Source organism: Mesocricetus auratus, unplaced genomic scaffold (assembly GCF_017639785.1).
Source record: "Mesocricetus auratus isolate SY011 unplaced genomic scaffold, BCM_Maur_2.0 Super-Scaffold_100004, whole genome shotgun sequence".
NCBI lineage: Eukaryota > Metazoa > Chordata > Mammalia > Rodentia > Cricetidae > Mesocricetus > Mesocricetus auratus.
The window spans coordinates 7,504,289-7,520,653 of NW_024429189.1; the positions used below are offsets into that span (position 1 = coordinate 7,504,289).

The window sequence follows — 16,365 nt, forward strand, 5'->3', positions numbered from 1 at the left end:
AGTGATATTCAAACGGACAATTGTAGCATCTTTATTTATGACTCTGGCATATATACCCAGATCCTGTCTGTCTGATATCATACTGGGTAAACAAGCCATGATACACAAAGTAGGTTAATAGTGTAGCCCACGCAACAGCAGGGATGTAGTGTAAGCGTATTTTGCAAAATGAAAAAAAGCCAGGTCTAAGGACTTTTTTTGAGACAGACTTTCTCCATGTAGCTTTGTAGACTAGGCTGTCTTCAAACTCACAGAGATCCTCCTGCCTCTGTCTCCCAAGAGCTGGAATTAAAGGTGTGCGCCACCACTGCTTGGCTATGTGTGACTCCATTTATATGGCATTTTGATCAAAGTGAAGTAGAAACTTGGAAGACTTAGTAGAGGTTTCCAGAAGGCTGAGTGTGGGTGTTAAGAGGGTGTTTCCAGGAGGCAGAAATCTAGGTATTGGGCTGGGAAGATGAGATGGCTCAGTGGTTAAGAGATTGCATAGTGGTTAAGAAGAACACTTGTTGCTTTTCGAGAGAACTGAAGATTGGTTCCCAGCACCCAAGTCAGGTGACTCAAAAACAACTATTTAGGTTTGCATGATAAACTTTTATATTGTAACTTGTCTACACAGTAGTAAGTTTTAGCCTTATTTATTCTGTAGTGTCAGCCTTATTTATGCTTTTCTGTCAGTGGATTGACCTGGTATTATTTCTGTTGCTCTAATAAAACACGCTAAAAAAATGCAACTTAAGGGAGAAAAGGACTTAAATTCCAGGCTTTTGGCTATCATTTTTGTAGAAGTCATGGTAGGAACTCAAATTGCTGGTCGTATCAGTCATACTGACAGCCAAGAACAGAGAAGTAAACACACCTCTCTTGCTTGCTTATTCGCTCCCAGCTGGCTTTCCCTAGCACAGTCTAGGCTCCATTCCATGAAATGATGCTACCCCTTGATAGGATGGGTTTTCTTATATCAATTAACAATTAATACACCTGAGCTAGATAATTCATTATTTAATGCTGGCCGTTGGTGGCTCAAGCCTTTAATCCTAGCACTGGAAGGCAGAGACAGATAGGCAGATCTCTGTGAGTTTGAGACCAGCCTGGTCTTCAAGAGCTAGTTCCAGGACAGGCTCCAAAGCCACAGAGAAACCCTGTCTCTAAACCCCACCCCCCAAAAAAAGTAAGTGGTGGATTTTTGTTTCTTTTATGAGATGCTTGATTTATTAACCTTTAAGTAAATTTGACTCTGTGGTGGGGGACTGTTTATAGGCATTTTTTAAACCTTAGAATATATTACCTGTCAATTCAGGGAATTTGTTGTTGTTATTATAATACAAGAAATTAGATCAAGCATGGAGGTTTACATTTTAGTTCAAACACTTGGAAAGCAGCATCAAATGGATATCTATGAGTTTGAGACTAGCCTGGTCTGTATAGTGTAATTTCTTTTTTGAAACAATTAAAACTTTTTGGGGGGTTATTTTCATTTTATGTTAGTATTTTCCTGAAATTACATCTTTGTACATGTGTGTACAGTTCAATGGAGGCCAGAAGAAGATGTTTGATCCCCTGGGACTGGAGTTTCAGACAGTTGTGAATTGCTATGTAGGTGCTAGGAATTGAACCCAGGTCCTCTGGAAGAGCCACTAGTGGTCTTAACTCTTGAGCCTTCTCCTCAGCACATAGTCTAATATTTCATACTATAACATGAAAGACCCTGAATTGTATTGTGTAATGACGCTTTAATTCCATACTTACTTACGGTTTTTATGTTGTTTTATGAATTTCCTGTTTATGTACCACTATCTGTTTCTCTACATTTTTTTCTATGAACTTTGAGGTACAAACCATGCAGGACTTTGACATGTCACAGTCTGGCTAAGGCTTGCCAGTTGGACTACAGTGTACCCTCAGCTGCACCCAAACAGGCCTGTGGAAAATGTGCCTTTGTTTTCAGTGCTCTGCCTCTGCTGTCCATGTTATGGATTTAGGCTGGGCCATGTGGTTTTTCTTTGTAGGGAAATTGTTTTCCTTGCCTTTACTATTCATCTTTCCGTCCGTCCGTCTTCCGCCTCCTCCTCCTCCTCGTCCTCCTCCTCTTCCACCTCCTTTTCCTCCCCTGCCTCCTGTATCTCCTCCTTCGCCTTCTTCTTTTTTTGTTTTTTCGAGATAGGGTTTCTCTGTGGCTTTGGAGACTCTCCTGGACCTAGCTCTTGTAGACTAGGTTGACCTCAAACTCACAGAGATCTGCTTGCCTCTGCCTCCTGACTATTCATTTTCATGACATACTTTGCCATTTTTGGAGGTTTACTCTTTTTGTTATATTTTAGCTTGTCATAGAGTTCTTTAATAATACTAATTCGCAATCTGATTATTATGATTAATATTACTTAGTTTCTAAATTTGAGGGGATTTGGCAGTTTCTTTATTTTGATACCTGGTTCCAGAACATTTTCTCTCTCTGTTTTTGAGACAGGGTTTCTCTGTAGTTTTGAAGCCTGTCCTGGAACTCACTTTGTAGACCACACTGGCTTTGAACTCAAAGAAATCCACCTATCTCTGCCTGCCAAGTGCTGGGATTAAATGTGTGCCACCACTGCCTGACTCCAGAACATTCTCTCTTAATGTTTTCTCTGTACATAGGCATGAAATAATTTGGCTTAAAAAATATATTCTTTGTGTTTTCTTACTCTTGTAGATATTCTATTTGTCCTTCATATATATGCACACACGCCCTCTCGTTTACACACACACACACACACACACACACACACACACACACACACACACACATGCGTGCGCGCGCGCGCGCACATCCTTTTTTAGACAGGGGTTCTCCTTTATGCAGCTCTGGCTGTCTAGGAGGCCTTAGCCTCCTGAGTGCTGGGAGTAAACATGTACACTACCATACCTGGCTTTCTTATATTTTTATTTTAATGCTGGTATAGAGACATAACATTTTTTAAAGATTAATTTATTTATTATGTATACAGTGTTCTGCCTGCATGTATTGTATGCTTGCATACCTGAAGAGGGCACCAAATCTCATTATGGATGCTTGTAAGCCACCATGTGGTGGTAGGGATTAAACTCAAAGTCTCTGTAAGAGCAGCCAGTGCTCTTAACCTCTGATCCATATCTCCAGACCCAAGAAATGGCATTCTTTTTGTAGGATTTTTCTTTATTTTTTATTTGTTTTGGCAGTACTTGGAATCAACATAGACAGTTCCATATTCTGGGCGAATACTGTACCACTGAGCTACAGTCCATACATGTCATTTAATTCTGAAAACAACAGTCTGACTTTGTGCTTGTCTTGATCAAATAAGGCGAAAGCAGCCTGTCTCTTCATCGTTCCCTTTACATTTCTTTCTCTTGTCTGGTGCTATCACTCAACCCCTGCTTTATGAGCCAAACATTTAAAGCATTAATGGATATCTGTGTTACTTCTGTTGACATGGTATTGATGTTTCTGATTGAGTATACACTGGTTCCAGAATTTGCTGTATAACCTCCAAGTTAAGGAAAGTTTTTACATATTTTGTTTTGCTAATGGTTTAAAAAGATTCTAATGGCTATTTTTTCATTCAGAAAGAATATATTGCATATGTTACTCCCTAGCCTTGTTTATGGGCTGAGAGGAATAGGAGTGACAGTCTCTGCTTTTCTAGAAGTTGTGTTCTTGGAATGGCAGATAACTAATATAAATGGTAAATCCTGAGTGTTAGGTGATAGGTACAATGAGAAGGAGAGCTTAGGACAGGGGTAAGTTTTGCATTCCATTGGAGTACCTCCTGCTTCCAGGGGTGTGATGGTGAGTCTGGGTCAGTCCCTTGGTAGGTCTTCTTGTAGAGGACTCTTTGATAGAATAGCAAGAAGAGTCTGAACTTGTAAAAGAAGACATGTAGATGAAAAATATACTGCCTCCTGCTTTTTTTCTTTATGTTTTTGTGATGCTGCTTTTGAAGCAACTTTCTTATAAATTTATTTTTAATTATGTATGTGTATCTAAGTTTGGGTATGTGGGCATGAGCATAGGCCGGAAGAGGGGATTGGATCCCCAGCAGTTCCCCCTCCCATAAGTTTCTCCCACTGACTCAGTAGGCCAGATCAAGCTGAATTGGAGAAGTATAACAAGTTTATATGAGCAGAGTAATTCCCAGGCTATTTTGCCAGTCCCAGAGATCAAGGCCAGAGAAGCCACACCCTCAAACTAAAGCAGGAATATTTTATAGGTTGTAGGTGAGAGGTGATGACATGTCTGCCATGAGCTGGGTTTGGTCAAAAGCTGAACATTTGGATAAAGATTTGGGCTGCTAGAGGCAATGGGAGAGAGTTGCAATAGTCCAAGTTACAAGATTTTGGAAAGGGGCTTTTTGGCAACTTTTCTTTGTTGGAAACTGAGAGAGGGAGTGAGGTAGGAAGGGTGAGAGAGGAATGTGGCTTCCCAGTCATGTAGGGGAGCTGGAGGTTCCAACTGAGCAGATCCCTTGGACTTGGAGTTAAACGTAGTTAGGAACTGCCAGGTATGGGTGCTGTGAACCAAATTAGTATTCTGTAAAAATTAGTGATCCTAATCCCTTAACTCCCCCCCTTTAAATCTCCAACTTGCAGCCTTTTTAAAAATAGGCTGACTTCTCAAACTTAACCAAAAGTTAGTGTTTTAAGAAATAAATTAGCATGTAATTTATTAGAATTTAAGTGTTTGTTTCTGTAGGAAATAAAGGATTTTTATAGACACGTGGTGTGTGTGTGTGTGTGTGTGTGTGTGTGTGTGTGTGTGTGTATGTATCTGTGTGTCTGTCTGTGTGTGTTGGAAATTTAACCCAGGGCCTTGCACATGTTAGGCAAGAGTTTCCTTACCTAGCTACACACTAGCACTGTAGACAGCCTTGTGTATGCTGGCCAAATAAATTGCCATTTATGGTGATAGTTATATGGATTGAACACTGTACAGCTGTGACACTATTCTGTGTTTGCAGATACACCTATGGCTGCTGATGAAAGTTCCACGGAGAAACAGACAAGAGAGACTCCCATGACTGCAGATGGAGAAACCAATGGATCTTGTGAAAAGAGTGGTGACACCAGCCATCTAAATGCACCCAAACATACTCAGGAGAGCACAAGAGCTAGCCCGCCAGAAGGTACCAACAGAGCATCTTGGGTGGCCGAAAATGGTGTTTCAGAAAGAGACACAGAAGTGGGCAAGCAAAACCATGTCACAGACGACGACTTCATGCAGACTTCTGTCATTGGCAGCAATGGATATTTCTTAAATAAACCAGCCCTGCAAGGGCAGCCCTTGAGGACTCCCAACACTCTAGCCTCCTCCCTTCCTGGTCATGCAGCAAAAACTCTTCCTGGAGGGGCCAGTAAATTCAGGACTCCAAGTGCACTTCCTCAGACACCAACCACAGCCCCTGCTGTGCCTGGGGAAGGGAGTGCAGACACAGAGGACAGGAAGCCTACAGCCTCAGGCACTGATGTCAGGGTTCACAGGGCACGCAAGACCATGCCGAAGTCCATCCTGGGCCTGGTAATTTTATGTTTTCTTTTCTATCTTACCCTCCTTTGCATTAATGAAAACAAATAAGCTTTGATTCTACAAGGGGAAAAACTAGTTAATGGTAGTGGTCATCTAGATATATGAGCAACCAAGTCAGATGATACCACGAGCCCTTCTTTTAAGGTTTTTCCTGAAGGCTTCTTTTTGCTGTGAAGATGTGGTGTCAGGACCCCCCCCCCCCCCTTCTCTGTGTAGCCCTGGCTGTTCTAGAACTCACTCTTGTAGACTAGGCTGGTTTCAGCCTCACAGAGGTTCTGCTGCCTCTGTCTTCTAAGTGCTGGGATTAAAGGCTTGCACCACTGCTGCCTGTCAGAAAACTACTCTTTATCCTGCCATTTCTGGAAGGTTCTGAAAGTAACCTTCAGAGTCACTGAAAGCAAGATGAGTTCTATAGTTTAGCACTGTGAGAAAGCAATACCTTCCTGTAATACTCAGCCGGTTGTACTTTGTCACAGTCTGCTTTTTATCCCATGTATTTGATGCATGTTTTCAAAATGTTTGTAGTACTATATTACTTTGTTTCCTGATGTGGTTTTAACTTTGATGGCCTCTACATTCCTGATCACATTCCCCTGTGATTTCTAGTGCCCTTCATGTGAAGACCATTCGCTATTTTCTCTATAGCCTTTAGAGCTTCATTCTTGGTACCTTTCCCTAAGACTCTGCCAGTCTGTGAGTTTTCAATGTTAGCTCTAGAAACATGTAATGAGTGCATAATGCATGGTCATTCATTTTTTTCCCATAGAGTCCCTTGTCTGTGAGCACTGTACTATGGATTTTGTGTCCTTACATAGTGTACCTGCCTGTTTTCTATTTCCTGCTCTATGCTTTAACCGTTTCCATTCTGATCTTAATTTTTGATATTTTTAAATTTTGATACTTGTTTTTTTCTTCAAGACAGGGCTGTTTTTGTGTTTTGTTTTTTCTTCTGTGTATCCCTGACTGTCCTTGAACTTGCTCTGTAGACCTTGCTGGTCTTGAAACTTAAAGAGGTCTGCCTGCCTCTGCCTCCTGCATGCTGGTAAAATAGGTGTGTACTACCACCACCAGGTTTTTTTAATTTTTTAAAAAAGTTATGTATTTATGTGTTGGTTTGAGATAGAGTCTCAGTTAGCCCAGGCAGGACTTAGACTTGAATTTCTGACAGTCCTCCTACCTTCCAAATTCTGGAATTGTAGGTGTGTGCCATTATGCCTAACTCATATTTCATCTTATTCCATACAATATACTGATTATGGGACTAGGGTGATGGTTCAGTGAGCAATGTGCTTGCTGAGGAAGCATGAATACTCTAGTTCAAACCCCTAGCACTCACGGAAAACCTGCATACTGTGTCACATTCCTGTACTTCTAGAGCCTCTAGATAGGCGGAGACCTGGGGTATGCTGGCTAGCCAGGCTAGTTGAATCAATACACTCTAGGTTGTGAGAGACACTATCTTAAAAAAAAAAAAAAATCAGGTAGAGAAGTGATTGGGGAACAAGATCTAGTGCTATTAACCTTTGACATAGAGACTGTAGACAGATTTTTCTTACAAGTAATGGCACAGAGACTTCTTATCAGTTAGGATAGCTTGACCTATAGTTTATGCTTATTCCTAACTAGCTCTTACAACATAACTCATTTCTGTTAATCTACATTTTACCATGTGACTTTTACTGCATGTATGTCTGACTTCCTCTGTGTCTTGTTGGTACAGCCTCTGTGCCTTGAGTATCTCTTCCTACTTACTTTCTCTGCCCAGGAGTCCTGCCTATAGCTCCTGCTGTTCAGCTCTTTATTAAAGCAATCACAGCAGTATATCTTCACACAGTGTGCAAATATCCCACAAGAATAGACAGACAGACACACACACACAGATAGACAGACAAAGATGGAAGGATGGATGGAATTCTCTTAGGAATTCTGATTCTTCAGAGGAATCCTGCTTGGATGCAGCAGCTTGTATTCATGTTCATTTTTCTAAGAGTGCTTGTCTTCATCTTTGTGGTACTGGTTCAGATTGTCCAAGTACCTTGTGTGGATCTGTGGTCACTGCCTTGGGTGTATGGTGGAGCTGCTTCCCACTAGCCATCTTTTCAGTATGGAGCCTCATAGCCATCAGATATTTTGTCCTCTTGCCAGGCATCCATGTGGGTTCAACCTAATGTAACACCTGCTGGCACTTGGCCTAGGGTGAGCCCCCAGCTTGGCCAGCTTGATAAACACAAGAGTCTTATGATCATACAGACAGCACAGAGGCCACCAGGCTATTGACCACCTCGCCTCCATTTGTAAAGTACATGCCATATCTACCATAAAGATGGATTCTACAGGCCGGGCAGCGGTGGCACACACCTTTAATGCCGGCACTCAGGAGGCAGAGGCAGACGGATATCTGTGAGTTCGAAGCCAGCCTGGTCTACAGAGCAAGTTCCAGGACAGGCTCCAAAGCAATACAGAGAAACCCTATCTCAATCCCCCCCCCAAATACTCTAGAATAGGCAAAAACAAAACAAAACAAAACAAAAAAACAAAAAACAACAAACAAAACAAAAACTAAGAAAGTTAGAAGTTAATGATTAACAAGAAGCTTCAAAGATAGTACTGAGATATATATGTGCCTTTTCCAGTCTTCTCAGTAGTAATATTTAGAAAGTTTTAAAATTATATGTTATTTAATTACTTTTTCATTTACTGTACATAAGTGAGTACAAGTATGCATGTACACAGTGCACATGTGCCATAGCATGTATGTGGTTCAAGTCACATGTCAACTTGCAGCACTTGTCTCTGACCTTGCAATGTGAGTTCTAGGGATTGAATTCAGGTCATCAGGTTTGGGGGCAAGCTCCATTACTTTCTTAGCCATCTTCACTGTTGGACCTACCTGGTTTCTGGTGTCCTTGCCAGCGTTTGTTCTGCTGCTGCTGTACTTGGTGGTTTAATATGCTATGTCAGTACCTTGTCATGATTTAACTTGAACTTCCTCACACCTGCCAATGCAATGTGGCTCTTCTCAGAGCTCATTTGCCAACTCTGTTGATTGAGAAATGTCTTTCACATCTTTTGCCCTTTTATGATAAAGTATTTTGTTAGCTTTAAGACTTCTGTTGTTTCCCTTCCCTCCCTTTTACACAGTGCTGGTTTTCAGTCCAATGGGCAAGCCCTCTACCACTGAGATAAATCCTCAGCTCCAGGATTTCTGGATAAGAGCCCTTTGTCAGTTAGGTGGTATAATCTAATCTTTCCCAAAACAACAGATCCCATCCTTGTCTGTTTATGTCCCCTATCCCTTGTCTTGCTCTCCTCGGGCCTTAAGTGTCTAGGGCTTGTCTTGGAATTGCTCGGGAGACTTGGCTTCCTTCAAAGCAGTAATCCTTTTGCTTCTATCTCCTGAGTTAGTGTGTCCAGTCTTGGGCTTTCAGTTATAGCTGTTGTGACTACACATTCATATGTATACACATTTTTCTGTTTCTGGGTTAAGTATCAAAGAGTATAATTGCTAGGGTTAGGGTCAGTTCTTATTCCTGACTCCTGACTGCTAGTCTTACAGTTGCTTGCCACCATTGCCAGCCTGATTTTTCATTTTGATGAACTGAAGTTTGATGTCTCATTTAATTGAATTCACTTTATCAGTTTTATATTTGGGGCTGTGTTGTTGGTGTCCTTTGTGAGAACTCTTCACATGACCTAGATCTTTAAAGTTTTCCAGCTTCTTTCCTGTTGGAATTGTACATGCTTTAGGAGTTGTTGTTGTCTGCTTTTTCCCTCTGGATCTGTTTCAGCAGCCTACTCCTACATGGTCTAGCTAATTTGATTTAGGTGTCTAGGAGGAGGTGGTTCTGCCTTCCTGCCATATGGGGGATTGGTTCTTGGTACTGATGGAATTCTGTGTTAAGTTGAATTGTCAGGCTGAGAACGCCATTGCTGAGCATTTGATGCTAGGAGGTAGAGGAGGAGGGGCAGGTGTGTGTGTGTGTGTGTGTGTGTGTGTGTGTGTGTGTGTGTGTGTGTGTGTGTGTGTGTTACATGCACATGGACTACGTGCATGTAGTGTAAGTGTAAGTGTATTCTCTTCGATATGGTATGAGGAAAGAAGTCTCCTTCACTCCCTCCTCTTCCTCCTTTTTTATTTTTATTTTTTTCAAAACAGGGTCTTTCTACATAGCTTTGACTAACTTGGAACTTACTGTGTAGAGCAGACTGGCTTCAAACTTACAGAGGTGCTCTTGCGCTGCCTCGCAGAGTGCTGGGATTAAAGTCCAGTGCTACCACACCTGACCTACTCCATTCTTTTATATGTGGGTATCCTATGTTCTCAGAAACCATATATGGTGGACAAAGCCTTGTCTTGTAATGTTTTTCATTTTTTAGGCAGTTACTCGTTGCACAATAAAATTTAGTTCAAGCTGAATTGTATGTGGCTTAAACTGAATGATGAAGCTATCTCCAAAGTTTGGTGAGTTTATAGTCATAGAGGGTTAGGGTTAGGGTTAGGGTTAGGGTTAGGGTTAGGGTTAGGGTTAGGGTTAGGGTTAGGGTTAGTGATGTACAGGCAGTTTGGAGTAAAGGCAGGGTAGGGTGTTAAGTATTGGGAGTTTGTTATTGCTATCACAGGTAACTGCTTTGCAGGGAGCTAGACTAAAAACCAATTCAGGAGATTGTTGTATCATGGGTCTGCCCTTTTAAGAATACTTTCTATCTGCATGTTTGCCTGCAGGCCAGAAGAGGGCACCAGATTTCCTTATAGGATGGTTATGAGCCATGATGTGGTTGCTGGGAATTAAACTTAGGACCTCTGGAAGAGCAGCTAGTGCTGTTAACCGCTGAGCAGTTTTTCCAGCTCCTTAAGAATCCTTTTAAAGAGACAAGACAGTCTAGGAGAGATCTAGCCTTGACTTCCTGTAACCCAGTCTCTATCTCTGCTGCAGGTACAGCAGCAGTGTGCTAACATGGCTCCCTTGCCTACCTTTCTGTAGCTCTACTGTCTAGCCTAAACTAGCCTTGAATTTTGGTAGGCTTCTTTTTTGTTTGAGACAGGGTTTCTCTGTGTAGCCCCAGCTGTCTTGAACTCACAGAGATCCTCCTGCCTCTGCCTCCTCTGAGTGCTGAGTGCTGAGTGCTTAAAGGTGTGCACCACCACTGCTTGACAAATTTTTGTAGATGTTTTATCTATGTGCCTCCCAGTCACTATTCCTCATCATTGAAGACTATATATTATCTTAGATCACTCGCCCTTTAGGAAAACTTTGATTCTCCACTCCCCTCCCTCTCTTCTCAGTTGATGTCTAGAATGGAATCATCACTGTAGTGGCAAAGGGGAATTATTAAATGCCCTGTGCATCAGAGGTGCATTTAAACTATGAAATCAGCACTATCTCATACCTGAGTCTTCATCCATCAGAGGATAGTAGGACTAAGTGTTCTACTATGTGTTCTAGAGCTAGGTCCTTCTTTGCTAATAGTTGTTCTATTTAGATTTGTGGACATTCTACCTTCCTCCACCATGGCTTGTCATTCAATAAATGGGAATTAATGAGAAAAGTAATTGATTTTTGGATGCATGTTATTTAAGTCACCATCTGCTTCTGCAGTCATTGTAATTACTTGTCTTTGTTTTGAAGCATCCAGCCAGCAAAGACCACAGAGAAGTTCGAGACCATAAGGAACCAAAAGAGGATATCAACAGAAACATTTCTGAATGTGGACGACAGCAGCTTTTACCAACCTTCCCAGCCCTCCACCAGTCGCTACCTCAGAACCAATGCTACATGGCCACCACAAAGTCCCAGACAGGTGAATGCAGCCACACACATGCATGGGCTCTTTGAGCTTGTTTCTATCCAGCATTGTAATGCTGGGGTGCTTTTGGAGATGAGTAATAGGCCTGCATGGCTAAGAAGCCCTCTGCCCTCAACCTTTATGCCTTCTATTTTGCTTTCCTGACTTACTTAAAGTGAACATTGTATTTTTTACTGAAAGCTTTTGATATGTGAGTCAAAGACTATGAATTCTGTGAGGTGCTGATGGAAGCACTAATGTGTGTTAGGACAAGGTACAGAGAATTTATTTTTGGGTTCTATCTAGCTTTGTAACAAGCTACTTAACTGAACCTTTCTCTTCTTCTGAGTTTACTGTGTGTCTTGTCAGTGGATAGGGTGACTAGTACTAGGTTGTTATTGGTCAGGTTCTCTTCACGTATTTATTTTTAATTTATTATTAATTTTTTCCTAAATAGTGTTTTTCTTTGTTGCCCTGGCTCTCCTGGAACTAACTCTGTAGACCAGATTGGCTAAAGGAATGTGTGTCCACACTTGGCTTCTTTATTTATTTTTTAAAACTATGTGTATGTTTGTGTGTAGATATGTGCACCTGAACAAGGGAGGCCAAGGAGGCCAGAAGAGGGATTGGATTCTCTGGAACTAGAATTATAGGCAGCTTTGAGTTACCTGACCTGAATGCTGGGAATCAAACTTGGATCCTTTGCAAGAATTACACCTGTTACTACCTGTTAAGCCATCTTTCCAGCCTGTATTATTTTACTGGAGGTGGGTTAGCACTGGAGGCCACACAGGACACCTCATAGATTCCTGCTATGTCTCTGCACAACTCAGACTCAACAGCCCCCCCCCCTTTTTTTTTAAAGATTTATTTATTATGTGTGCAACATTCTGCCTCCATGTATTCCTGCATGCCAGAAAAGGGCACCAAATCTCATTACAGATGGTTGTGAGCCACCATATGGTGCTGGGAATTGAACTCAAGACCTCTTGAAGAGCAGTTAGTGCTCTTAACCTTTGAGCCATTGCAAATGTTCATTGCAGTGCGTTGTTGGTCTGGTTCAAGGCCCCTGACTTTTGCTTCATCAATACTGAATCCTCATCGAAACACCTCTCAGATATCCTGCTGTTCCCAGTCATGGAGATCCTGTAGCTATGGTTCCTCAGGACAAGACCCTTCATGCACTCTGGTAGGCCATAGATGGGGTAGATGTTGGGATGTGCCAACTAAAAGCCCTGGATGTGGGTCTGGGTGGTAGCTGATTTGGTCAGTCCAGGCTACTGGGACTGCCTCCCCTCAGGAGAAGTAGGGAGCCAAATTTTTTATACCTATGTTACCATGGGGATATTTCTGGAAGTTCTTTTGCTGCAGTGGCCAGCAAAGGCAGGGCCAGCAAAGGGTGGTGCTGGCTCAGCACTGCCCTCAGGTTTCAAAACTCATGGTTCTTATGGCCCCTTGTTCTACTGTATTATTTGATTTAAAGTTTCCCTCAGTTTGGAGCTTACTGATTTAGTTTGGTTGGCGTCTAGTAAGCACCAAGGATCTCCTGTCCTCGCCTTCTCAATGTTAGAATTACAGGCACATACTGCTGTGTTCAGCTTTTTACATGGGTGCTGGGGATCCAAACTCAGGTCTTTATGCTTGCCTGGAAAACATTTTTATCAACTAAGCCCACTCCTGAGCCCCAATCTATTTGTAAGTATTTGTTTATGTGTGTCATCGTTCTGTCATTGTAACAAACAACGGAGATAACCAGTTTTAAAAGGAAGTTTATTTTGGCTCATGGTTTTTTAAGTTTCAGTCTGTAGTCAGTGGCTCTTGTTGCTCCAGCAGTTAGATGACTTTGAGCCTGCAGTGACACATGGTTTGGAGTGTGTGGCAGAATGAAACCTCGTGGTTGGGAAGTACAAAAGAAAGAGAAAGGATTATAGGATCCATTGTCTCATTGCAAGTCATGCCTTCAAAGATTTGAAGACCTCAGTGGGTCCCATAAATTTTCACCACCTCTTAATAGCACCATGTTAGAGACTAATATAACTTTTGGAGATCTTCAAGATCCAAACTGGAAGCTAGGTATTTGATGGGGCAAGACTTTTAATCCCAGCACTTTGGAAGATGAGCCTGGAAGATTGCAAGTTCGAGACCAACCTGAGGCCTTGTCTCAAAAACAAGCAAACCAGAAAGAATCCAGCCATAGCAATTTGTAAACTCCCTTATGAATCTTTAGACTTTATTATTATCATTATTTCACTACTTGAATCACCCTTGGTTTGGCCAGTCATTGACACTGTCCAGCTAGCTACGTATCTCCCATCTTTGATTTGACCCATCATTTTCTGAAAATATTTTGGTTGGACTGTATGTTCAGGGTTCATCTTACACTTTCCATTTGCTGACCCATGTTGGTTGCTTGTAAGGAATTCTCAGTCTTTTAATTGGAGCATGGTCGTTAGTAAGCAGCTTTATTTATATCTCCCTACTTCGCACCCCTACTTTTTGGCTGTTGTCTCAGTGTTACTTGTTTTGAATAATTAAGCCTGACATTTTTCAGAGTTGTACAGAGTTATTCATCAGCACTTCCATTGATATCCTTCCCTTTAGTTTTCCTTCTCCCTGTGTAAGCTGGTGGTTAATTAGCATGTTAGTCTGCACCTTTTGAAGTAGCCTTAAAATTTAAATGTAATATGCTTCAGCAGTTGACTGACTTGTTTTTATTCTTTAGTTGCAGATCCTTCCCTAGTCCAAGGATCTGTTGCCACTTCAGGGCTAATCCCAGTCTCAGGATAGAGAAGTCAGAATTTCCGTGTCTCTGAGATTCCCAGAGAGAAGCATAAGCATACCGTGCATTGCCACCTTGACTTGTTACCATCATTGGTGCACCTTCTATTGTCCCTGAGAATGTAGAAGCTCAGCTCTGAGGGTGAGGCTTCTGGGAAAATACTAGAAGTTAAGGAGACATATAAGGCAACTAGTAGTGTGGCAGAAAGAGACCTATACCTTTGTAAAAGCATGCACACAGATCTAATGCTGGGACAGTTTCCATCCTATTCTGTTTCTTCAGACCTCATCCTTCTGTATGCCTCCTTATTTTCAGGGGATCAGAGTTTGATTTTGGATATTAATCTTTAATATTACTATGAATATAACAGAAGGCTCTATTCTCTTCCTGTTGAACCTGTGCATTTAGTACAGGTAGAGAAGATGAACAGATTCCCTTTGGCTAAAACAAGTTATTTAGGGTAGTTCATTTCCATTTCAGGAAGATGTATGTCCACAGGATCTGTATTTTTACCATTTTATTTTTCAGTGTCAGATGTGAAAAACCTTGGTGATGACCACAGGGTGGGAACCTGTATATCCCATTCAGTGGAGCACAGTCCAGGCAGTGAATGGGAAAAATGAACCGGGGAGATGGCTCAGTGCTTGCAATGCAAGTATAAGCATGGGTGTTCGGATCCCATGTTCAGCCCCACATAAAAACTAGGCAGGTAATCCTAACTCTTGAGGAGACAGGCTTTCCAGATAAGGCTAGATTATATCAATTGGCTAGCTTTGGGCTCAGCTAGAGACCCTGTCTCAGTAAATAGAGTACAATAAATCGAGGAAGACTTCTGGCCTTTCCAGTGCTGGGCTTATAGCAAGTTCTGCCAGCAATAGAGACTGACAGTGAGACCCAGATATGGCTCATTCCCCTGGATGACCAGACAGTATCACATCGGTGCCTTATATTGATGATACGCTGATTGGACCAAGTGAACAGGAGGTAATGACCTCTTTGGATTTGTTGGTAACACATATGCTCATCAGAAGATAGAAAATCTTTCTACTTCAGAGATGTTCTTAGGAGTTCAGTGGAATGGGGTATGCAGAGATATTCCTTCTAAGGTGAAGGATAAGTTAATGCACCTGATCTCTCCCACCACAAGTTTGTTTGAATGATTGGCTGAAGCATTTTATCAGAAGATGGTCTATTGGAAAGGATTTGGAGATGCCTGAAATTCCTTGGCTTTGGGTTGATAAAAGATTTTTAAGACTCAGGGAAATTGTAATGCCAGAGTGGGTAAACTCTATAAAACCATACCCTCCATAATGGGAAGACCCAGAAGACACGCCTGTGACTAATCTTATAAGATAAAAAAAAAATGGCAGGAGGGGAACCAGCACATTTGAAGAGCTTTGTTGTCTCCCCTTTTCTTGGAGATGCTGCTGCTCAGTTGGATGAATTAAATCCACGGGTTTAATTGGGTCCCTAGGCAGCAGGGGCCAGGGACCCAATGAATCACCTAATGCAAAGTGATCATAATTGTTGTAATGGGCATCACAGATAAAACAGTGTCGACCGTATGGGCTGACCTGTAATAGTCATGACAGGCAAAAGTACTGGCTGACTGGTCATGGTGTTTCCAGGCATGAAATTGATAAGAAGCCTATTGAATTTTTTCTTTGATCTGTATAAGAGGGAAACTTCTCAAAAGAAAGTAAGGCTACATTGGATCCTGGCAAAGGAAGTCACTTTCTGGACATGAAATATTTTGCACACTCAGAACCTCTCTGGAAAGGCCTTGGTAAATTACTTAAGTGTTTTGCTGTTAACCTTTCCCCAATCTTTGCCCAGAGGGACCTAAGGCCTTTTCCAAGGGTTACTACACTGGGGGGAAGGAAACAATCAGACTTTCTGGGGCCTACTGGATACTGGTTCTCAATTGACCCTGGTTTTGGGAGACTCCAAGAAACATTTGGCCCTCTGATTAAAGTAGGGGCTTTTAGAAGACGTGTGATTAATGGAGTTTTGGATGAAGTCCAACTCATAGTAGGTCAGGTGTGTCTCCAAACTCATCCTGTGTTTATTTCTCCAGTCCCAGAATGATTAACTGGAATAGATATACTTAGATGTTGGTAGAATTCTCATATTGCTTCCCTGACCTGTGGAAGGAGGGCTATTATGGTTGGAACATTTAAATGGAATCCTGTAGAGTTGCCTCTGCCAAGGAAAATAGTGAATTAAAAACAGTACCACATCCCTGGAGGCATTGCAGAATGCC

At 41.9% G+C, this 16,365-nt stretch overlaps 1 protein-coding gene across 9 annotated transcripts in view; it reads left to right on the forward strand.

Annotated features, from left to right (window-relative positions):
- Ehmt1 (euchromatic histone lysine methyltransferase 1) overlaps positions 1-16,365 on the forward strand; it is a 128,622-nt gene that overhangs the window by 39,994 nt on the left and 72,263 nt on the right. For all 9 annotated transcript variants that reach the window (XM_040745283.1, XM_040745284.1, XM_021235077.2 and 6 more), the window contains exons 3-4: positions 4,974-5,530; positions 11,167-11,338. In XM_040745283.1, coding sequence (XP_040601217.1) covers positions 4,974-5,530; positions 11,167-11,338 — 729 coding nt within the window. The remainder of the gene's footprint in view (positions 1-4,973; positions 5,531-11,166; positions 11,339-16,365) is intronic.